The 24,597-nt window shown below is 37.0% G+C and overlaps 2 protein-coding genes and 2 pseudogenes across 3 annotated transcripts in view; 3 read left to right on the top strand and 1 right to left on the bottom strand.

The window, feature by feature from the left end:
• SLC25A12 (solute carrier family 25 member 12) overlaps positions 1-24,597 on the top strand; it is a 205,237-nt gene that overhangs the window by 50,374 nt on the left and 130,266 nt on the right. The window lies entirely within an intron of this gene.
• HAT1 (histone acetyltransferase 1) overlaps positions 1-24,597 on the bottom strand; it is a 67,566-nt gene that overhangs the window by 37,503 nt on the left and 5,466 nt on the right. For both annotated transcript variants that reach the window (XM_072810923.1, XM_072810924.1), the window contains exons 3-4: positions 9,265-9,340; positions 3,099-3,219 (exon numbers count right to left, since the gene is read on the bottom strand). In XM_072810923.1, coding sequence (XP_072667024.1) covers positions 3,099-3,219; positions 9,265-9,340 — 197 coding nt within the window. The remainder of the gene's footprint in view (positions 1-3,098; positions 3,220-9,264; positions 9,341-24,597) is intronic.
• LOC140624189 (general transcription factor IIF subunit 2 pseudogene) lies at positions 5,776-7,969 on the top strand (annotated as a pseudogene).
• On the top strand, positions 23,287-23,797 carry LOC140624215 (ATP synthase membrane subunit K, mitochondrial pseudogene; annotated as a pseudogene).

Raw genomic sequence — 24,597 nt, forward strand, 5'->3', positions numbered from 1 at the left:
ATTTTCAAGTCCAAATAACAAGATATTTTATTCTAAGAATGCAATTTCTAATTTTATAAATGTGATTCAGTGACAAAAATGACATTTCATTAAAAAAAAACAAAACTGATGTAATTCTTCTTTTTTTTAAACTGATGTAATTCTTTTTTTAAAAAATATTTTATTTATTCATGAGAGACACAGAGACAGAGCAACTCCACAGGTACATGTCTGAGGCAGAGACACAGGGAGAGGGAGAAGCAGGCTCCATGCAGGGAGCCCGACGCGGGACTCGATCCCAGGTCTCCAGGATCACACCCTGGGCTGAAGGTGGTGCCAAACCACTAAGCCACCCGGGCTGCCCTAAATTGATGTAATTCTTGATGAAAAGTTTCAATGCCTTGAAGGGAGGTAGGTAGGGGGAGGAGTTAAAATAGGTGATGGGGACCAAGGAGTACACTTGCTTTGATGAGTACTGGTGGTATACACCTGAAACTAATATTACACTGTACATTAACTAACCAGAAGTTAAATAAAACCTTTAAAATTTTTTTCAATGCTTTTCAACTGGAATGCCCAGAAATAAAACAACTCTAAAACATATAATTTTCTTAAGGTACCTCAGGGATTCATGTCCCTCTCAAATATGCAAAATACATTCATCCCATCCCAACAACCCCAAAAGTTTCAACCACTCCATTATCAACTCAAGTCCAAAATGTCATTTTCTAAGTTATTTCTAAGTTAACAGACTCTGGTTATGATAAATCCTGGGGCAAAATTCATTTCCACCTGTGAAACTAGAAAACAAGTTACCACTTCTAAAATACAGTAGTGGGAGGCATAGGGTAAGTTACGGAGTTTCCCATTCCAAAGGGGAGAAAATGCTAGAAAGAAAAGAGCCACTGGTACTGAGCATTTTTAAAATCCAGAACGTCATAAATTTCATTAGGTTTCAAGGCCTGGCAATACTGTGACCTGCAGCTCTATCTTCTGGGCCATTATTCCTTTTTCTTGAAGGGAAGCACATGTTTGCAGCTGAGTAGTGCTATCAGCCTGTTTCCTACTTATAGAATTTATTAAAAAAGATTTATTTATTTACTCATTCATTCATTCATTCATGAGAGACACAAAGAGAGAGCACCAGAGACATAGGCAGAGAGAGATAGAGAAGCAGGCTCCATGCAGGGAGCCAGAAGTGGGACTCAATCCCGAGACTTCAGGATCACACCCTGGGCCGAAGGCAGACGTTCAACTGCTGAGCCTCCCAGGGGACCCTAGAATTTTGGAAGTTCATTAGCCTTTCCTCAATCTGTCAGTCCAAACTGGCAGCGCTTCTGTTGATATAACATTCTCAAAACCCTTCTAGGTCACCTGTGTCTGCTATAAGGGTTCATGCCATTAGATAAGATAGTCCTACAAAGGATATGATCTCTATTCAAACTCTACTCCTAGTTTTTGCTGAGATTATGGAAGAGATCCATGAGTCATGTATGTAATCTCTTCAGCAAGAGCAAAAGATTATCTAGCTATACTCCTGGCTTTCTCTCCAAAGCACACTTTCCTGACCATGAATCTCCTAATTTCATGTCTTCTGAAGTTGCATAGACTGAGAATCTTCCAAATCATCAAGTCCTGAGTCTTCTTTGCTTTACAATTCTTCCCACAATTTCTCCCTTTCCTCTCACATTTACTATAAGCCACAAGAAACCAAGCCACAACTTCAATATATTGTTTGGAAATCTCCTCAACTAAATATCCAAGTTTATGGCTTACAAGTTCTTTTCTATATAAATGTAGGACACAATTCAGCTATGCTTTCTGGCACTAAATAACAAATATTTCCTTTCCTTCATTTTCTAATAATATATTCATTTCCCTCTGACTCAACAGAGGTGATCTTCAAAACTATTTCTACCAACATACTATTTATAATAATACATTATTCTCTAAGATGATACAGGCTTTTTCTCCCATGCTCCTAACTTTATTCTGAGCCCTCACCAGCAGTGCCTTTAAAGTCTGTATTTCGGGACACCTGGGTGGCTCAGTGGTTGAGTGTCTGCCTTTGGCTCAGGGTGTGATCCCAGGGTTCGGGGATCAGGTTACACATCAGGCTCCCCTCGAGCCTGCTTCTCCCTCTGGCTATGTCTCTGCCTCTCTCTGTGTCTCTCATGAATAAATAAATAAAATGTTAAAAAAAAAAGTCCATATTTCTACCAACAGTTTATTCAAGGAAGTCTATGCTTTTTCTATCATGTACCTCAAAATTCTTCTAGTTTCTACCCATCACTCATTTCCAAAGACATTTCTAAAGTTTCATTTGTGACAGTAGTACCCCACCTCCTGGTATGAAAATCTGTATTAGTTTCTATGGCTGCTGTAACAAACTACCACAAACTTGCAAGCTTAAACCCACAGAAACTAATTCTCCACAGCCTAGAGGCAAAGTCTAAAATCAGTAACACTGAGCTAAAATCAGTGTTGACAGGGTCACACTCTCTCCAGAGGAGAATCTATTCCTTGCTTCTTCTAATTCTGGTGGCTACCAACATTCCTTGGCTTGTGGTCACATCACTTTGCCTTGGCTTCTTGAGGGGCCATATTCGGCCTGTCCCAGATGCATACTTTTAATGCCTCTCCTTGCCTTCATCCTATTTTGGTTCATTTGTTTCAAATAGTTTTGTCATCAGCTTAACTGTCCATATTCTTAAGAAAATGTGGGATCAGAAATGCAGCCAGAGGAATTTAAATAGGCAAATCCTATGTGAAGAAAAAGTAGGAAATTTAGCTATTGCCCTCTATCTTATTTAACTTCTGGAAAATTAAGTAATTTTCATGTTTCAAAAGTTGATAAACAAAATACCACTCTGATCATAAAAGTAAAGGTTTTTCAGAGAAGGTCCACTCAAGAATCAGGCTAAGGATCATGATCAAAGGTTAACTGTAGTGACAGGCAGACAATCACCTCCATAACTAAAGGAAAATATGTGGTTTTAAAGCTATAAGCTTTAAAGCTTTATAACAGATACTCTCCTCTCTCAAGCCTTTAAATTTTAAAACCAGTTTTATACTCCTATGGAAAACAGAGTTAAAGATAAATATATTTTTGTTCTTACCTCTACACAGTCAAAATTCTCATCAACTTTAGATGCATATTCAACACGGAACATTGTTGACAAGCTACCGGCAATATAGTATAACAGGATCTTCAGACCCTTGTAACCAAAAGCAGTTTCACTGAAAAGGAAAAAAATATTAATCTGAGACCCCAGAAAGACTCTCTGCAAAGTCATTACAAAGTATTGGCTCTACATATAAACAAGCTTAACTTTACTGGTAGTTTCAAGATTTTAAACCATACCTATTTTAAAAAGAAACAAATATTTATAATGAAACTGTGCCTCAGTTTTCCTCATTTAAAACTAAGAAAGGGACACTAGGCTGGCTTAGTTGGTAGAGCATACAACTCTTAATCTCAGGGTTGTGAGTTTGAGCCTCACCTTGATGGAGAGATTACATAAAAATAAAATCTTTAAAAAATAAATAAATAAAATAAAATAAAATAAAATAAAATAAAATAAAATAAAATAAAATAAAATAAAAATAAACGAGAATAATTGCATCTACTTCAGGGATGTTGTTCAGGTTAAATGAGCAAGTGTAAACTACTTATAACGTTGACCAACACATTATACAAGTATATAATAAATGTAATATATCACTGATCCTGCTGGTGCTGCTGCTATTACTAGTACCAGAAGGCATTTCAAATCAGACACAAGTGGTATTAAATTGATACCTCACTAGGCAAGCAGCTAAGATGTAGCTTTGGCCCCCTCTTTCCTCAGTTTACTACTTGCTTCCATCAATCAACATCCAGAGGTGCTGAAAGTGGTGAAAGCATATGTCTAATTACACCACCCTATGAACTCAGAAAGCAGATCTGGAGCTGCTGTTATTTTTCCAGCCCTGCTCCCTGCAATCCACCTATGCCTTGATATTCTCTTCTCTGGCTTAAAAAGAGTCTTCCAAAATGTGAATCTAAAATATCCGGAATAGGTAAAATTAGACAGAAAACAAATTAGTGATTGCTAGGGCTGGGGAGAGTAAGGGAAGAAAAAGACAATGACTGCTAACTGGTTATGGGAATTTTGGTAGGAATGACAAAATATTCTACAATTTATTGTGATGACTATAGAACACAACATACTAAAAAATCATTGAATTGTATACTTTATATAGATGAATTGTAAATTACATCTCAATAAAGTTTATTTTTTTAAGTGAATTCTGAAGAAGAGTGCCTGAAAGAAGCAGTGTCATTTTCAGATTTCTGTTTAGTCTTCCAAAATAAAGCATGAGCATTCTATTCCAGAACTCTGAAAGTTATGTGCATAAACAGGAGTAGCAATGATAAGAGGATCAAGACCAATCATATTTGAGTCATAAGATACAGGGATTATCACGATTAAGTGACTGTCAACTGTCACGTGTCTACCTTAGAAGAGGCATATGCAAGCATTTTTAATAACATGCAAAATAGAATAAATGTACAAAATACCATTAAGAAGCATTATCTGTAAGACTAGATTGTATGCACCAAAGAAAGATTTTAAATAGCAGTGAGGAAGGGAATAAAATTGTTCCTTAAAGATAGAAATCCCAAAAGAAAACATTCTTATCTTTACAATAAAATAAAACCCATTTGAAATACAAAAGGCTCAGGATGCCTGGGTGGCTCAGTGGTTGAGCATCTGCCTTCGGCTCAGGGCACGATCCCAGGGTTCTGGGATCAAATTCTGTATCAGGGTCACCGCAGGGAGTCTCCTTCTCCTTCTGCCTATGTCTCTGCCTCTCTCTCTGTCTCTCATGAATAAATAAAATCTTTAAAAAAACAAATAAGAAAGGCTCAATTTTGCTATGAATCAATATATAATAAAATATAATTATTAATATTTAAAAGTACATAAGATGCCCGATCTGGTACATTAATACTGAAAAATTCTGAGGAAATTTGTTCCATGAAGAGACATCTGTCAATTTCAGAACACGTTAGGGGCACCTGGTGGCTCAGTGAGTTAAGTGTCTGCCTTCCGCTCGGGTCATGATCCCGGGGTCCTGGGATCGAGTCCCATGTCAGGCTCCCTGCTCAGCAGAGCCTGCTTCTCCCTCTGCCTGCCCCCCAGCTCCCCTCCCATGCTCTCACTTTCTCTAATAAATAAATCTTTAAAAAAAAAATTTCAAAACACATTAAATAAATACGTGAACAATGCTGAAATAACATGTAGGTAAAATAGCCACAAAGGGCAATATATTAAATGTCAACTATGTCAAAATATCTTTTCCTACTACAACAAAGCAGGATTCCTTGGGAAAATGGCTGACTGCAGAACTAGTAGAAAAAGTGTAAGATGAATCTTGAACATCTTATTGTATCTGAAAGTAAAGTATCCACAAAATAATGATATATCAAAAGGATTCAAAAACTAGTTTGAAATGGGATAATCTGGGCAGCATAATTAATAATAACAGATTATGACCCACTGGATTAAAAAAAGAATCTTTTAGTCCATTCTGATATAAACAAAGAAATACATAAGGGGAAAAGAGAAGCTCGTCCTTATAGAATCCCAACTAATAAATGTAGGTGTTTCTGACAGAGTTAGAAAATCATTTTATAATCACAGTAAAATATTGATGCAATCAAGAATCACCAATGGGGCGTCTCTCTTTCCGGAGATTCCCTTCGGCTGGGCGGGCGGCTGGGCGGGCGGCTGGGCGGGCGGGCGGCTGGGCAGGCGGGCGCCTCCGGCCGCGGCACCTCCTGCTCCGCACTCCCTCGAGCGGTCCAGCCCCGGGGGCCGCTGCTCCGGCCGCTCGGCCTTCCCCGGCAGTAGTCGACCCATGGCCAAGCGAGGGGAGCTCGATCTGACCAGCACGAAGCAGAACACCGGAGTGTGGCTGGTGAAGGTTCCTAAATATTTGTCACAACAATGGGCTAAAGACCCTGGAAGAGGTGAAGTTGGGAAACTGCGGATTGCCAAGAATCAAGGAAGGACTGAGGTGTCGTTTACTTTGAATGAAGATCTTGCAAATATTCACGATATTGGTGGAAAACTTGCTTCGGTCAGCACTCCTAGAGAACATCCGTTTGTCTTACAAAGTGTTGGAGGACAGACATTAACAGTCTTTACTGAGAGCTCATCAGATAAACTTTCATTGGAAGGAATTGTGGTACAAAGAGCTGAATGCCGACCTGCTACCAGTGAAAAGTACATGCGATTAAAGAGATTGCAAATAGAAGAATCTTCCAAACCCGTAAGGCTATCACAACAACTGGACAAAGTTGTGACAACCAATTATAAACCTGTTGCTAATCATCAATACAATATTGAATATGAAAGGAAAAAGAAAGAAGATGGAAAACGAGCTCGAGCTGATAAACAACACGTTTTAGACATGCTATTTTCGGCATTTGAGAAACATCAGTATTATAATCTTAAGGACTTGGTGGACATCACAAAGCAGCCTGTGGGGTACCTGAAGGAAATCTTAAAAGAAATTGGTGTTCAGAATGTAAAAGGGACGCACAAAACATGGGAGCTGAAGCCAGAGTATAGACATTATCAAGGAAAAGAGTGATTAAGGAGACTCTAAGCCAGCATGCTAATGGAACAACTAAAGGGTGATGCTAAAGAAACGCCACTGAGACTCAAATACTTGAATACCATCTATTGTAGGGGTAAAATGACTGGAAATTTAATTTCCCTAGGTGAATTTTTTAAACAGTAATTCTTGTAAAGTACTTAAGTTTTTTGAGGAAAAAAAACTTATTTATAGGCTTATATTAAACTAGATTATTCAGAAGGGGGTGAGGGGTTGGGGGTGTTAAGGTTTTTCTTTTTAAATATTAACTTTTAAAATGTAAAATTAGGAAATGTTTTCTAAATGAGGACTCTCTGTCCTTGTTTTATCTCTGAGGATCTGAGGTAATACAAATCTGAAGGGAATGACAAAGCAAGAAAAAAGTCAACTACAGAAAGTCTTACAAGGAATAAAAAGCCAAAGTTCCTTATTCTGATATTGTCAAAGAACAAAGCCATCTTTATTTATTTATTTTTACAGGTGATCATGTTTCATATTCACACCCCTTAATAAAAAAGAGCATTTAAAAAAAAAATCACCAATGGATTTAAAACTACTGGCTCAAAGTCTGATGGGAAACAGAATCTTTGCAGTCTCAAAGTATCTCCCCATACTACATAATTACATAATAAAGGAAAAAACCTTACAGTGGAGAATGCTGACAGACACTTCTAAACTAAGTGACCCAAGTTAACAATGGAACAAACTGACATCATGGACTTTCTGATTATGACAAAGAAAAACACATACAACTTTTGTTGTGGTACTACCAAAAAAAAAAAAAAAAAAGTATGTTTTCTGAATTTATTTTTTAATTTTTGTTAAAGATTTTATTTATTTATTCATGAGAGACACACAGAGAGAGAGAGAGAGGGGCAGAGACATAGGCAGAGGGAGAAGCAGGCTCCATGCAGAGAGCCCGATATGGGACTCCATCCCGGAACTCCAGGATCACGCCCTGGGCTAAAGGCAGGCACTAAACCACTTGAGTCATCTAGGCATCCCTGTTTTCTGCATTTAATCATGAAGAAACAAACTAATCCAAAATGAAGGTTTTTAAAACCAGCCAAATCCTACAGAAATGCCCATGTCATGAAAACAAAGAAAGGCTGAGGAACTGTTTCAAACAATTAAAAAAGAGACCAAAAAGGGACGCCTGGGTGGTTCAGTGGTTGAGCATCTGCCTTCCGCTCTGGGCAAGGTTCTGGAGTTCCGGGATTGAGTCCCTGCACGGAGCCTGCTTCTCCTCCCTCTGCCTCTGTCTCTGCCTCTCTCGGTCTCTTGTGAATAAATAAATCTTTAAAAATAAAATAAAAATTAAAAAAAATAAAAGACACCAAAGAGATATGACAACTAAATGCAAACTGTGACTCTAGATCGGATCCAGAAGGAGGATTATTGTTATAAAAGAAATTACTGGAAACCAATTGGCAAAAATTGAAATGTGGACTATATCTTAGAAAAGAGTGCCATAGCAATGTTAAATTTCCTGAATTTTGATAATTCTATGGTTACTGTCCTTGTTTTTAGGAAATACATACTAAAGAATTTAGAAGTAAGAGATCAAGATATATCTGCAAACTACTTTCAAACGGTTCAACAACAACATACCAATATATTTATATAGGAGAGAATGATTAAAGCAAATAGAACTAAATGTCAACAACTAGTTAATCTAAATAAAGGATATACAGAGTACTATTCTTTTTTTTTTCCTTTAAATCAATTAACATATAGTGTATTATTAGTTTCAGAGGTACAGTTTAGTGATTCATCAGCTGCATATAACAGCCAGTGCTCATTATATCAAGTGCCCATCACAGAGTACTATTCTTGTAACTTTCTGCAAATATGAAGTTTTTTTCAAAATCAAGTTTTAGGGGATCCCTGGGTGGCGCAGCGGTTTGGCGCCTGCCTTTGGCCCAGGGTGCGATCCTGGAGACCCGGGATTGAATCCCACATCGGGCTCCCGGTGCATGGAGCCTGCTTCTCCCTCTGCCTGTGTCTCTGCCTCTCTCTCTCTCTCTCTCTCTGTGACTATCATAAATAAATAAAAAAATATATATATAAAATCAAGTTTTAAAAAAATGTAACCAATTATTCTAATAATGTAATGAAGCTATAAAAAATTAAGGAATCGTGCTGAATATCCCAAGATGTATCTTTAACATTGCTTTTAAAAATAAATTTCTCTTAATTACTTATTTGTCATAGAAAAACTTGAGCTTTCTAGCTTCCAGAGAGGATATCCTGTACTAAGAGCAGTATAGCAAAGCAGCAAGAAGAAAAAAGTAATAGTTATGTCTATGAGCTTCATAGTCAGATTGCCTGAACCTCAACCTTGGTCATTCACATGTCCTTAAAAGCAACCATTCAATTCCATCAATATGCAACGTAATAAACAATAATACTATCGCAAAAACAGCTGTGAAAATTAAATGAGATAATGCATCTATAGCACTCTGTGATAGGTATTATACAGTAAATTGGTGTCTCAATGTCACAAATGCCATTCTAATATATATTTAAAAATAAATTACACAAAAAAACAGCAAAGAAAATGGTCTGATTTCTAGATCTTAAAAGAAAAAATTGTTTTTTTTTTTTTGGCGACATTAATTTGGCAAAGTTACTTACTCATCCCCAAAGAGTTGATGGGTATATTCAGGAAAGAAAGTTCTAATGTCATTCTCCAGATCTTCAGGAAAACGAACTGTTTAAAAGAATAAAAAATATAGACATATTAAAGATACTAAATTAAAGATATTAAAGGTGACAGGTATTTCCATTTCAAGAATTTCACTATAACTAGGATACAGCCAACATTTTTTTTACTTAAAATGTACTTTTCCATTATCTGATTTACACTGGATTCTATGAGACAAATGAACAATGAAAAGTAGAATATCACTTGGAGTGCTTCAGCATCAAAACCCAACTGATTCTAAGAATTAGAAAATGACAAAGGCATATGATTTAGTTTTTTTCTCCTATATGTTTAGATGCAATGCAAAAAGAAAACAAAAACAAAGACACTCTGAAATAAGAAAAGCTACAGCATCAAAAAAAAAAAAAAAAAAGAACACCATAGAAAACATTCTGAGAACAAGAGTAATCTGAGTTTTGAGGAGCCCTTTATCATTAAATCATTCTTTATCAGTGCAAGATGATACTCATGCTGTTCCCAGGTTTTGGGGTGGGTTGGTTTTGCTATTAAAAGTAATGCTCTTACAAGTATATACAGGATAAATTCCTGGAAGTAGAAACGCTGAGTAAAAGTACTGAATTATTTTTAAAAACACTGCTTAAGTGCCCTCTAAAAATATTTTAACAGTTTATATACCCACTAGCAGCTACTTAAACTCCTTTGCTCCCCATATTCTTGAGAATATTCTGTACTCTCAACTTTAATTTCTACCAATTTAAGATGGAAATGAGTACCCTGTTCTTTTATTTGCATTTATTGCGAGTCCTGACATTATTGGACATTTTCCCAATATAATTTATCTTACGCAGAAAAAAACCTTACTCTCCTCCCCCAAAAATCCTTAAATTGAAGAGTGAAAAGATAAGTTGTAGATGAAAAATTTCTAACACTGTCCTCCTAGAATAGGTCATTCACAGAGTGCCAAAATATCATCCAGGACATTAATGATTTACAGAAGATATCTTTCACTGTAAAAATCTGGCAGTTAGCACCTTTCCAAGTAGTCTAACTTAAAATCACTCATTATAGGATAGAGCAACATTGTACATCTCTTGGTTCAATGCAATATAACATATACAGCATCATCTATGAAACATTTTCTTACCAAAAATGTTTATCCTAGATTTAATCCAGCTTTAAATCTTTCAGTTTACAAGAAGTATAGAGAACAGGGTAACAAGTTAAATATTACCAAAAGAAAACAGACAAATCTAGATTTGTCTATTAATTCTACACAAAAACTTTACTCTTCCAATAACATCAATGATATGGGGGGAAAGTTCCACATTTGGGGGAAGGATTATTCTGGATTAAAAGAGATTAAAGAAATATCACAGCCAAACATGATGCATGATCCCTGATTAACTTCTGGTTTAAATAACTTTTGGGGGGGATCCCTGGGTGGCTCAGCAGTTTAGCATCTGCCTTTGGCTCACGGCGTGATCCTGGAGTCCTGGGATCGAGTCCTACATCAGGCTCCCTGTGAGGAGCCTGCTCCTCCCTCTGCCTGTGTCTCCGCCTCTCTCAGTCTCTCATGAATTAATAAATAAAATCATAAATATAAATAAATAAATAAATACTACTGAAGACTTTTTTTTAAAGATTTTATTTATTTATTTATGAGAGAGAGAGAGAGGCAGAGACACAGGCAGAGGGAGAAGCAGGCTCCATGCAGGGAGCCCAACACAGGACTCGATCCTGGGACTCCAGGATCACAGCCTGGGCTGAAGGCAGGCGCTAAACCACTGAGCCACCCAGGGATCCCCCAAAAAACTACTGAAAACGTTATTTTTTTTTTAACTGAAGACTTTAAAGGACAATCAGGGAGACCAGAAAATTACAAGATAGCAAAGAATTACCATTAATTTTCATAGGTGTGAAAATGAAATTATGTTTATATATGTGAATATTCATATATTAGGACTGTTATGATGTTCAGAAATCTACTTTGGGGTGTCTGGGTGATGCAGGTTAAGCATCTCCAACTCTTGGTTTCAGCTTGGGTTGTGATCTCAGGGTCATAAAATCAAACCCTGAGATGGGCTCCGAGCACAGCACACAGTCTGCTTGGGACTTTCTCTCTCTTTCGCCCTCCTCCCAGAGTGTGTGTATGCATGCTCTTTCTCTCTCTAAAATAAATAAATCTTAAAAAAAGAAATCTACTTTCAAGTAATTCAGTAAAAGTACATATTAAAGCAAATACGATAAAATGTTAATTGTTGAATTTAGGTATTTGATATATAGGTAAGTATTGTTCTATTCTCTCCACTTTTCTTTTGTATTTGCAAATTTTCATAATGAAAACTTAAATTTAAAAAAGCCCTGGGCAAATAAAGCAAAATGTTAAGACGTGAAAAAACTAAGTGATGGGATCATGATATTCATTAGTTTGCTCTATATTTTTTGCATGTCTGTAATATTACAGAATTTAAGAAATTCAGTATGTCTAGACTTTTAATCCAAAAAAATTTCCACTACTGCATCTCTAATTTTAAAAATGTTTTGAAGTCTCTAGAAATTATTAAAAATTAATTTCGAACTACTGCTTCTAATATAATATACAGCACTTTTGGTAGTGATGAGACACAGAAAAAGAAATGTAGCAAATATCAAAAATATAGGTATGATAACTATTTCTATAATTTGGATTGGCCTTTTTCCAATAGACCTGTCATCTAAACTATTTTACTATTTCAGCATGAAATTTAGTTCACAGGTAATACAAACTAAAAGAAAGAGAAAGCAAAGCTTTGAGTCTTTTAGTTGAAGTAAAAATCAAATAGCTTAAGGCAAATATATAGTTAAATATTTATTCTTTGGATCTGATTAGATTTGGGTGAAAGAATCCAAGAGAAACTCTTTAAAGTCAATGCTATGCACTTTACAAAGGATTCTTTTAATATTGAATAAATAAAGTTTTTAGTCATTACATTACATGAAAACTGCTCACTGTACTACATTCAGCCACACCAAGATTCCAAAAAAGTTGTTTCCAAATTCCTGGGATTACACACTGAGAAGATATCTAAGGTTATACTTTATAGAGATTAGACTAAAAGTTATCTCCTCAAAAAAGGTCTTTAAGGTAAAAAGTCCTAAGCATAAACAAAAGGAATGAACAATTAGTGCTAGGAGGTTAGTCTTTCTAAGAGAAAAGAAACAAAGATGAATTTTCTATTCTTATTTAAAGATAAAACCCTCAGGGGTGCCTGGCTGGATCAGTGGGGAGAGCACATGACTTTTAATCTGGGGGTCATGAGTTCAAGCCCCATATTAGGTATAGAGCTTACTTAAAAAAAAAAAACAAAAAAAACAGGAACAAAAAAGCCTCAATACTTACACAAGTGTAGTAATAACTATAAAAGAAATGACACTAGGTCTCTGTATTTGTCTATTCCAGACATTTCGCATAAGTGGAATCATACAATATGTGCCTTTTATGTCTGGCTCCCTTTCTTTTCCTCCCTCCTTCCCTCTCCCCTTTTTTCTCTTTCTTTTCTTTTCTTTTAAGTAGTTCCACACCCAGCATACAGCCAGCATAGAGCCATGGGGCTTGAACTCAGGACCCGGAGCTCAAGACCTGAGCTTAGATCAAGAGTCAGACACTTAGGGGCACCTCGATGGCTCAGTGGTTGAGTGTGTGCCTTTGGCTCAGGTTGTGATCCTGTGATCCTGGGATACAGCCCTGCATCAGGCTCCCTGTAGGAAGTCTGCTTCTCCCTCTGCCTATGTCTCTGCCTCTCTGGGTCTCTCATGAATAAATAAATAAAATCTTAAAAAAAAAAAAAAAGAAAAAAAAGAGACACTTAACCAACTAACCACTTAACCAAGCCATCCAGGTGCACCATGTCTGGCTTTTTTCACTTCATATGTTCTAGAGGTTCATCCATGTTATAGTATGTACCACCAGTTCATTCCTTTTTGTGGCTGAATAATACTCTGCTATATGGATATACCATATTTTGTTTATCCAGTCATCAGTTAATAGACATTTGGGATGTTTCCATTTTGGGGTTTTTATGAATAATGCTCCTATGAACGTTCCTGAACAAGTTTTTGTATGAACAATGTGGTATGCAACACAGGACATATTCATAAGAAGCAGTCACACACAATGTTATTAACCATACTATTAGTTGTCACTTGAACATTTACAGTGTATCAGGCAATTTGCTAAGGATTTTATAAACATTGTACTAAATCCCCACAAGTGTTTTAGAAAGTTAGGTATTATTATTACCTCCATTTTCTAGATGAAAAATGCAAAAGACTAAGTTGGCTGGTGGGCTTATGGCTGAATCAATCTGACATATATACATGAGAACATGTACAAAGTGTGAACTCTCCTGGATATCACAAATATGAAATATTTTTAAGTCTTTACAATGCAGTTATGTCAGTAAAGCAAGAGAGCAAGGGAGCAACCCCAAAATCAACCGATAGTAGAATGAGTAAATAAATTACATAAATGAAATTTTAATATAAACATTAAACATAATACTATTGAGAAATACCTGGTGACAGAAAAGTGTTGACAATACATTTAAGTAAACAGAACAAGACACTGTTACCTCAATTTTATGAAAGCTATAACATAAATTAATATATAATTTTTAAAAAACTAAAGAAGGAAATATCCCAAATTATAGTACATAAGTACTGTAGTTATTCTGAGTGATGAAATAATGTGTAATTTTTATTTCTTATATTCTTATACTCCCAAAATTCCTGCAAAATATTTAGCATTCCAACAGAGGAATATACAATATAAAAAACTATAATAATTTAAAATAAGCACTAAATTTTTTCTTTTCAGGAAAATCTGTCACTCAAATTTTTGGAGAAAAATGGAAGATCAGAGCCTAGAATATTAAATGGCACCTTATTACCAACACAGATCAATCTTCTATTTGACTATAAATCCTACTGTTTCCACTCCTATTTATAGTTTCTATATTTCCTAGTTATCAGGATCACTTCAGTAATTTCAGGAAGGACAAAATGCATAAAAGATACAGTCTACACTGTATGTTAACTAACTGGAATTTAAATAAAGACTTGAAGAAAAAAAAAGATACATTCTCCATGTCTTAATAGCCCAAAGCCCAATAATTAATAAATCACTAAGGCACATTAATTTAATTAGTTTTAAAGTTTAATAATGCTTAAGCATTTAACATAGGAACAGTCCATCGACAGGTGCTCATAATGCAGATATAAATGGATTCCAGTTCTCAAGCAGCTTCAGAGATGCTGCTACATATTTCCCATAATATCTAATTGTGCTCTGGACTATAAGTTTATTCATACTCCTGTGTTCTTTTAAAGATTTATCTGTTTATTTTAGAGAGAGCATATGTGCATGGGTAGGAGGAGCAGAAGGAGAGGGAGAAAGAATCCCAAGTGGACTCTGCACCGAGTATGGAACCCCCCTCGTAGGGCTGAATCCTAGGACCATGAGATCACAACCTGAGCCAGAGTCAGACGCTCAACCAACTGCGCCACCCAGGCGCCCCTTACTCTTGTGTCCTTTAAACAACTGAAATCTTAGTGTTTTGACCAATATATACTTTCCTTACCAATGTTAAACTGCAAAATAAGTGTAATTATATTATTTTAAAATGCAGCGGTGAAGGCAGGGCCCAGTATGTCCCTAACAACATTCCCATCAGCTCCACCAGCCTGCAACATTAGTCTTAACATTACAATATACCTTAGAAACCATCATAATTAATTCCATCATATTCTTTATTCCAGCAAATTTTAGTCCAATTCCTAGATTACCCCTTTTTACCTGGATTCTCATCCCCGTAGAGTAGCATAAAACTACTAATCTAATGCCAATTCCCACCCCAATCCAACTACCTGTGATTACTATAAAACTCATGAATCAATTATCACCAAAATTCTCCATATCCCAAACTTCTTCCTTGAATCTTCTATATCTTCTCACCCTAATAGTTTGTGGACAATCTGGCTCTCCCCCAAGACACTGCTTCTATTACAGCCCTCTCAAGTAGTGGCTGCTTTTTCTTTGTAACTGCTGGGACGAACTGTTCTAACTCCTTACTGCTGGTTTCAGATGAAGGTCCTTCTCTTCATATGTTAAGAACAATCAGCTTTGATGCTAATGCCCAATCTTTCCCTCATTCTTTGAGGAACATAGTTTTTGGCTTACTGTCCCTCTTTCCAACATTACTGACTTAAATCTTGGAGATTTAAAAACTCATGAAAATTACTAACTCAGTCTCTCAGTTTCTTGATTCCTTCTCCAAGAATCTTTCACTGTAACTTATTCCCATGACATGCCCTACCTCTTACCAATCATTATCAATAATTATACCCTTTAAATTTCCATGTCAAACACTGTACAATCAATCTTACCACTACCTCTTCCCAGCTCACTCTCTGTGATACCCTAATTCTAATAATTCTTCAACCTCCACCAGGGCTTACAATGTATTGATTAGAACACAATTTTTGCTGTCCTCCCCTCCTTTGTATCCTCAATTTCTTCCCTCTCCATGTAGAAAATCACTCCCTCATAAACATCCTCAACTCCTTTGTTCCAATCTTTGTTATGCCAGCCTAAAACCCCACTCTAGTTATAAATCTGACTATACGCCCACTTTTTGCTATACCCTTGCATCTGCATATGGCTCACCTTGACTTTACATTCATGAGTACTAAACTTGAAGTAGACCCTTAGTGCTACCTGACAATTATACTATAGTTCTCAAGTCTACTCACTCCTCTTGCTTGACAAGATGACTATTTCCTCAAACCCTCCAACATCTTCTAGAATCACATTCTCACCTGATAATTTTGCTTCTTGTTTCACTTAGGAACTAAGCATTCACAAGAGAATCTGCAGACTGGCACTCTATACCTTCCAATTTACTGTAGCCACTACTCCCATAGAATAAGTATGTCTTCCTCTTGTTAAACTGGCAGAGAGAAATTCTCCATGTCCCACCTAAGGCTGATCGCTCCACTGATATTCTTAAGAATATTCTCTCAGATTTTTCAAAGATATCACTCTGCAAATACTCCCCATTCTTTTCCTGTAATCATTTGTCCCTTCTCTGATAGATCACAAGCATCAGCATAAAAACATGCTGTTATTTCTCCCATGCTTAAATAACTCTTGTTGTAATATTCCTATATGAAAAAGTAGTCTTCAATATAATGCAAGATGAAGAGTAAAAGCTGGACAGAGATAAAGAGATCCCTTTATTACCAGAGATGAAAGAACATCTGTCTACATCTGTATGAGCCTAATACTAGGCCTTCAAAATATATGAAGCATAACTATACTTCACTTAAAAAAAAAAAGAAAAAAAAACATAAAGCAAAAGCTGACAACTGAAGAAACAAATCCACAATTATAGTTGGAGATTTCAACAGACCTCTCAACTGTTCTGACAGAATAAGTAATTAAAAATCAGCAAAAATATACAAGACTTGAATAACACTATTAAGCCAATTGACATTTATAGAACCCTATATAAAACTGCAGAATATAAATTATTTTCCAACATTCTGACAAAAAAGTTAGATAAAATGGACAATTTCCTTAAAAGACAAAAATTACCAAAACTGACACAAGAAACACCAAATCAGAATAGTATTCAACCTAATAGATTTGTAATTAAAAACCTTCTAACAAAGAAAACTAGACACACAAAGAAAGCTTCATTGATAAATTTTACCAAACATTTAAAGAAGAAATAGTATTAATTTTTTGCAAACTCATTTTAGAAAATGGAAAACAGTTCCCTATTCATTTTATAAGACTAGCAAAACCCTGATACCAAAATTAAACTAAGACACACAAAAAAGATTACATTAAATCTGTAATGAACGTAGGGAGGGACACCTGGGTGGGTCAGCGGTTGAACGCTGTCTGCCTTTGGCTCAGGGCATGATCTCCAAGGTACGGGATCAAGTCCCACATCGGGCTGCTTGCATGGAGCCTGCTTCTCCCTCTGCCTACGTCTCTGCCTCTCTCTGTGTCTATCATGAATAAATAAGTAAAATCTTAAAAAAAAAAAAAAAAAAAAAAAGAATGTAGGGAGAGTTATCTTAGTAACACTGAGCCCTTCAATTTAAAATTCAATCAAAACTGATTTCATTGAATTTTAAAAACACATAACACCAAACATTCATGAGGATGTGGAATAACCAGAATTATAATACATTGTTGGTGTGAGTATAAATGTACTTGGGAATTCAGTTTGGCAAGTATCTCATAAAGCTAAACATAAAACCACCCTATGACCTAGCAAATTTCTAGCAAATCCACTGCTACAAATTTACCCAAAATAAAACCATATGTCCACAAAAAGACTTGTATAAGAACATTCTTAGCAGAGTTATTTATAATAGCCAAAAACCAAAATGTCTAATAACTGACAAATAGTGATATATCCAACAATAGAATAATATTCAGCAATAAATAGGAATGAACCCCTGATACCTGCAATAAGATGCACCTCAAAAACATCCTGAATGAACAAAATCAGTCATAGTGTATGCATGCATAATTACATTTAAATAAGGTTCTAAAACAGACAAAACTAATTTTGGTGAAAGGAATCAGGACAGTAACATCTTGCAGGGAGTAGGGACTGAAAGGAAAGAAGCAGGGGCACTGGGGTGACACAGTCAGAATTTGACTCTTGGTTTGGGTTCAGGTTGTGATCTCAGGGTTGTGAGATCAAGCTCAGTGTCAGGCTCTGAGCTCAGCTCAGCTTAGCATCTGCTTGAGAGTCCCTCTTCGTCTCCCTCTGTCCCTCCCACTTACCTGTGCATGCTATCTCTTTCTAAAATAAATAAATAAATCTTTGTGAAAGGGAGGGAACAAAGTTCTATCAACTGAGAAGGCCCACTCTCATTAATGTTAGAACACTAACAGCAGTGAGTTCACCTGCTCAGATCTTGGCTTCAAAATGTCATTTTCCTCTTAAAACAAAAAACAAAAATAAAAGCAGGGCTCCTTGGAAAGACGACTGATTCCACAGCTGTGGCAGAGATAACACTTGGGCCTGGAATATTCTATTCCAGAAAGTAATCAAAAGATGAAGTAATCAAATAAAGGAGGAGGAGATATAAAAAAAACACAGAAGCCAGTATGAACTGGGCTCCTACTGGCCAAATCAGGTACACTGGAAGGACCAAAATAAATGATACCTAACAGATTATAATCCACTAAATAAAATAGGAACTAAGTAAGTGAAAGAACTGGAAGTTTGAGGAAAAACTGACAGGGGCTATGAGATCCGCACATCACTCCTGTGATACCCCTACCAAAGATCTGTAACTTGAAATAACTGAGCAAACATCAGATAAACCCAACTAAGGGACATTTTACAAAGTAACTGGTCTGCAATCAGTTCAAAGGTGTCAAGGTCATGAAAGTCAAGAAGAGAACTGACAACTGTTCTAGTCTGAAGGGGCCAAAAGAAACAGGCAACCAAATGTAAGCCGTGATCCTAATCAAACGAGATCCCTTTGCTCTAAAGGGCATGTGGGGACAAGTGGGGCAACTTAGAGGCTGAGAATTAAATGGTGATAATGTATCGATATTAGCTTTCTAATTTTGATGATTATATTCTGGCTATGGATAATAATGCTCTGTTCACAGTAAATACACGTTAAAGAGTATGTGGTGATGGTTCATCAAGTCAGCAATTTCTTCTGAAATAGTTTAGGGATAAAAAGTCTTTGTGTTTATACTTCCAACTTTTCTGTAAGTTTGCAATTGTTTCAAAGACAAAACAAAACAAAGAGGCACGTAAACCACCAGATCTGTTGCATGTCTCAATCTCCCAAAAATTGGGTTTTAAATTCAAACACCCAAAAAGCAGCTATTTTGGGGGGGGGGGAATCTCCCTCGAACCTCACTGAATCATATACTTAGTGTTTCATTGTTCATGAAGTAGGTATCGCTTTTTAAAGAGCAAAAATAAAGTCATCTAACTTTATCCTGTGTCTTCGTCTAACTGCCCATTGCTCAACTTCACTTTTGAGCAAAATTCTTCATAAACAGCCTATACTCTACTTCTAATTTCTCTCTTCTTGATTTCTCTTAAATTAGTATAAAAAAGTAGATCCTAGGAGTCCATCACTTCTCTTGTTTAAGAAAAAAAATCATCAAATCACTAAATCCCCAGAGTCCTTATGTTACAAGAACTACCAGCAACATTTGACATAGTTGATTACTTCTTCTTCCTTCAAACACTTTTATCATTTGGCTTCTAGACACTTCATCCTCCCAAGCTATCCTCTGTCACAATGGCTTCCTTAATATTCCGTGAACACATCCAGTACATTCTGCACCTGCCATTCTTCTTCGTGTTAACACCCTTCCTCGAGATATCTATGCTGCTCACAAATTCTTTTCTTTTTTTAATCTATTCAAATGTCACCTTAGCAGTAGGACCTAATTACCCTGTATTTTCTCCATAATACAGATCACCATTTTTCACGTATTTCTGTTTCTCATAACCAGAATATAAGCTCCATGAAGACAGGGGTGGGGGGTAGGGCAGAGGACAAGGAAGAGAGAATGTCAAGCAAACTCCCCACTAAGCACAGGGCCTGCACTGGGGGCTTGATCCCATGACCCTGAGATCATGACCTCAGCCAATACCAAGAGGTGGCCACTCAGCCGACTGAGCCACCCAGGTGCTTCCATCCTTTTTTTTTTTTCTTCTAAAGATTTTATTCATTTATTGATAAGAGACACAGAGAGAGGGGCAGAGACACAGGCAGAGGGAGAAGCAGGCTTCCTGCGGGGAGCCCAATGTGGGACTTGATCCCAGGACCCTGGGATCACACCGTGAGCCAAAGGCAGATGCTCAACCACTGAGCTACCTAGGTGTCCCTCCAGTTCCTTCATTTTTAAAATCAGGATGAGACAAGTAGCAACCTGGGCTGTTGTGAGGATTTAAGAAATAATACCTGCAGAAAACAAAAAGAAAAAAAGAATGCACAGTGGTATTAGTCACCTATTGCTGTGTTAACAAATTAGCTAACAACAAATACTTATGTCACAGTTTCTGAAGGCCAAGAACCTGGATGTGGCTTATTTGGCTGCCCTTGGCTCAGGACCTCTCAGGAGCTTGCAGATGAGCTACTGGCTAGAGATACAGTCATCCCATAACTTGACTGGGGCTGGAAGGCCTGTTTCCAAGCTCATTCACATGGCTCATAGCAGGCTTCGGTTACTTGTGGAGACTTCACTTTTTTGCCACCTGTCTTTACACATAGCACTGCTTACAACATGGCAGCCTGCTTCTTCTAGAACTGGTGATCTAAGAGAGAAAATCGGAGTGCCCATTACAGAATCCAAGTCTTTTATAACCCAACCTTGAAAATGACTTGCATCACTCCTGCTATATGCTATCGGTCACACACAACAGCGTTGTGTGGCAGACCAGGGTATGAACGTCAGGAGGCTGGGTCACTGGGGACCATCTACCATTGGCTCTTAGCACAGTGCGCGACACATAATAAAGCCTAACTACTTGGATAGTGGTAGTATTAAGATATTATGACGATGGGGCACCTGGGTAGCTCAGTGGTTGAGCATCTGCCTTTAGCTCAGGTCATGATCACAGGGTCCTAGGATTGAGTTTTGCATCAGGCTCCCTGCATGGAGCCGGCTTCTCCCTCTGCCTCTGCCTCTGCCTCTCTCTCTCTCTCTGCCTCTCATGAATAAATAAATTAAATCTCTAAAAAAAATTATGAAAATATATAAAGAAGAGAGTGAAAGTCACTTATAATCCTATCATTTTGATAGAGTAGGCATTCCTAAAATGATTTTTTTCCCTAAGAAGGACTACTAGGAATGCAACCATGATTTTAAAAAATTTCTACCACATCCACAGAAAAAGCTTATAAATTACTGAAATACTAACTTAGGAAAATAAACCTTGAGATCCGTTTATCTTTTCTCTTTGGAGTCTCTATAGCACACCCTTGTGTAGCCTTTCTTGTTTATCCTTCTCTTAGGCACTGTGGCAGTTCTGAATTTGGGGCATCATATACCCTGTCTCTGTCATCAGTAAGTTTATTATTTCCCTATAAGATCAAATAAAAATAGGTCAGGGATGAAAAGAACACATTGGGTTTTAAATTCAAACACCCAAAAAGCAGCTATTTGGGGGGGGGGATCCCCCTCGAACCTCACTGAATCATATACTTAGTGTGTGTTTCATTGTTCATGAAGTGGGTATCACTTTTTAAAGAGCAAAAATAAAGTCAACTTACTTTTATCCTGTGTGTTCATCTAGCTGCCCATTGCTCAACTTCACTTTTGAGCAAAATTCTTCATAAACAGCCTACACTCCATTTCTAATTTCTCTCCTCTTTATTTCTCCTAAATTAGTATAAAAAAGTAGATCCTATATTCCATCACTTCTCTCATTTAAGAAATATCATCAAATTGGGACACCTGGGTGCTCAGCGGTTTGGCGCCTGCCTGCCTTTGACCCATGGTGTGTTCCTGGAGTTCCAGGATCAAGTCCCACATCGGGCTTCCTGCATGGAGCCTGCTTCTCCCTCTGCCTGTGTCTCTGTGTCTCTCTCTGTGTCTCTCATGAATAAATAAAATATTTAATAAAAAAAAAGAAAAATCATCAAATCACTAAATCCCTAGAGTCCTTATGTTACAAGAACTACCAGCAACATTTGACATAGTTGATTACTTCCTCCTCCTTCAAACATTTTTATTATTTGGCTTCTAGACACTTCATCCTCCCAAGCTACCCTTCTGTCACAATGGCTTCCTTAATATTCCTTGAATACGTCCAGTACATTCTGCACCTGCCATTCTTTCGTGTATTAACACTCCCCCTTGAGATATCTACAGTGCTCACAAATTCATTTCTTTTATTATCCACTCAAATGTCACCTTAGCAGTAGGATCTAATCACCCTGTATTTTCTCTATAACACAAATCACTATTTTTCATGTATTTCTGTTTCTCATAACCAGAATGTAAGCTCCATGAAGACAATTACTATCTGTATACTGCTGTATCTCCAATGCCAGAGAAATGCCTCCTGCCACTAAGTATAGCTAAGTTAAGTATTTGGCAAACGGTGAATGAAATAAATATAAAATATAAAGCGTCTCTCAGCAGAACAAACAATATGCTGTATTTTAAAACAGATTATATGGCTTTTTTTTTTTTAAGATTTTATTTATTCATTCATGAGACAGAGTAACAGAGAGACAGAGAGACAGAGAGAGAGAGGCAGAGACACAGGCAGAGGGAGAAGCAGGCTCCATGCAGGGAGCCCGACGTGGGATTCGATCCCGGGTCTCCAGGATTACACCCTGGGCTAAAGGCGGTGCTAAACTGCTGAGCCACCCGAGCTGCCCGGTTATAGGCCTTTTTGGTAGAATTTAAACCGTACAGTGGAGAGTGTGGGATCAGGGAAAACAAAACACACATTACATAGGTAGAGACAGGAGTGAGAAAGTACAAGAACAGAAAAATTAGATAACAAAAGCAACAAATAATAAAGGAAATAAAATTGGTAGGTAAAAAAAGTATATAATCAAATCCAAGTATGTGCGCTCCGCAAAAGACACACCCAAAAGGGAAGACAGGTTAAAAGTAAATGGAAGGGTCAAAAATGTATCATGCAAACTGCAAAACTTGGAATGAAATCTGAATTGTATTAAGGCAGAAAAACATTCCAACATTAAATGGTATAAGTTCCAGGATCAAGTCCTGCATCGGGCTTCCTGAATGGGGCCTGCTTCTCCCTCTGCCTGTGTCTCTGCCTCTCTCTCTCTCTGAATGAATAAATAAATCTTTAAAAATAAATAAATAAATAGATAGATAGATAGATAGATAGATAAACAAACAAATAATAAATCAAACAAACAAACTGGTGAGGGCATTAAAGCCCTAGTCAAGTAGGAAGGTCAAGAAACATAGTCACAAAGAATACAAAAGTTGACCTTCACCTCCCCCCCACCAAAGTAAGTGCAAAGGAGAAAAACAAATCAATCTCATCTATAAATGGTAATATAAAAATATTTAAATATAAATCTTCATGGCAGGTTAGCTGCATACGTTGAAGGACACAACCACTGGAATTGCTACCTTTTGCAAGATTGAAATCATGGCAGGTCCAGAAACTGATACCCAATTCCATTTCACTGGCATCAAAAAATATTTCAACTCATACTCTCACAGGTAGAATGAATTGTGTATTGGCCACATATTGGAGGCATTGCTTTGATGATTTTATACTTCAAATTAAGGTCTAAAAACACACCAGCTGTGAAAGCAACATAAATGGACTTTAACTTGGACCTCATCTGTTAAGTTCCCATGCTTGGAGAAGCTAATGTCAACTCATCATGTGATACTCAATTTGTACAACAAATTATGAACCTGGAAAAAAATAAAAATAAATAAATAAATAAAATAAAAATAAATATAAGTCTTCATGAATTTGTTAAGATATCTCAAGATATTCAGTTTAGAAATGCAAGAGTAAGAGTGGGTCAATATATAAAGGTATAATAAAATCTATCATACTAATTAAATATTATGTATTATAAACACTGTATATAACATAATCATTATTTCCACTGAAACCAAAATGGCACTTGATAAACTTTAATATGCACGTTTGAATAAAAACTCTTTGCAAAACAAACTATTCTTCAAAGTAGTAAGCAAGGATCATGTTTAGTGGAGAAATACTAGAACCATTCTCATTAAATTAAGGAACAGGGATGACTATAATCATTTTTTTTTTAAGATTTTATTTATTTATTCATGAGAGACACAGAGAGAGAGCAAGGCAGAGACACCGGCAGAGGGAGAAGCAGGCTCCATGCAGGGAGCCCGATGTGGGACTCGATCTGGTGACTCCAGGATCACGCCCCGGGCCAAAGACAGGCACTAAACCCTGAGCCACCCCAGCCGCCCTCATTTTTTAACACTGTTCTGAAAGTGTTAGCCAATGTAGTTTGAAAGAGAATGGGGGGCGCCTTCGTGGCTCAGTCGGTTGAGTGTCAAGTCCTGATCTCAGCTCCAGTCTTAATCTCAGGGTTTTGAGTTTAAGCCCATGTTGGGCTCCATGCTGGGTGTGAAGCCTACTTTAAAAAAAGAGAAGGAGGGTAGCTCAAGTGGCTCAGCAGTTTAGCACCACCTTCAGCCCAGGGCCTGATCCTGGAGACCCTGGATCGAATCCCACATCAGGCTCCCTGCATGGAGACTGCTTCTTTCT

The sequence above is a fragment of the Canis lupus genome, chromosome 34, assembly GCF_048164855.1.
Source record: "Canis lupus baileyi chromosome 34, mCanLup2.hap1, whole genome shotgun sequence".
NCBI classification, from domain to species: domain Eukaryota; kingdom Metazoa; phylum Chordata; class Mammalia; order Carnivora; family Canidae; genus Canis; species Canis lupus.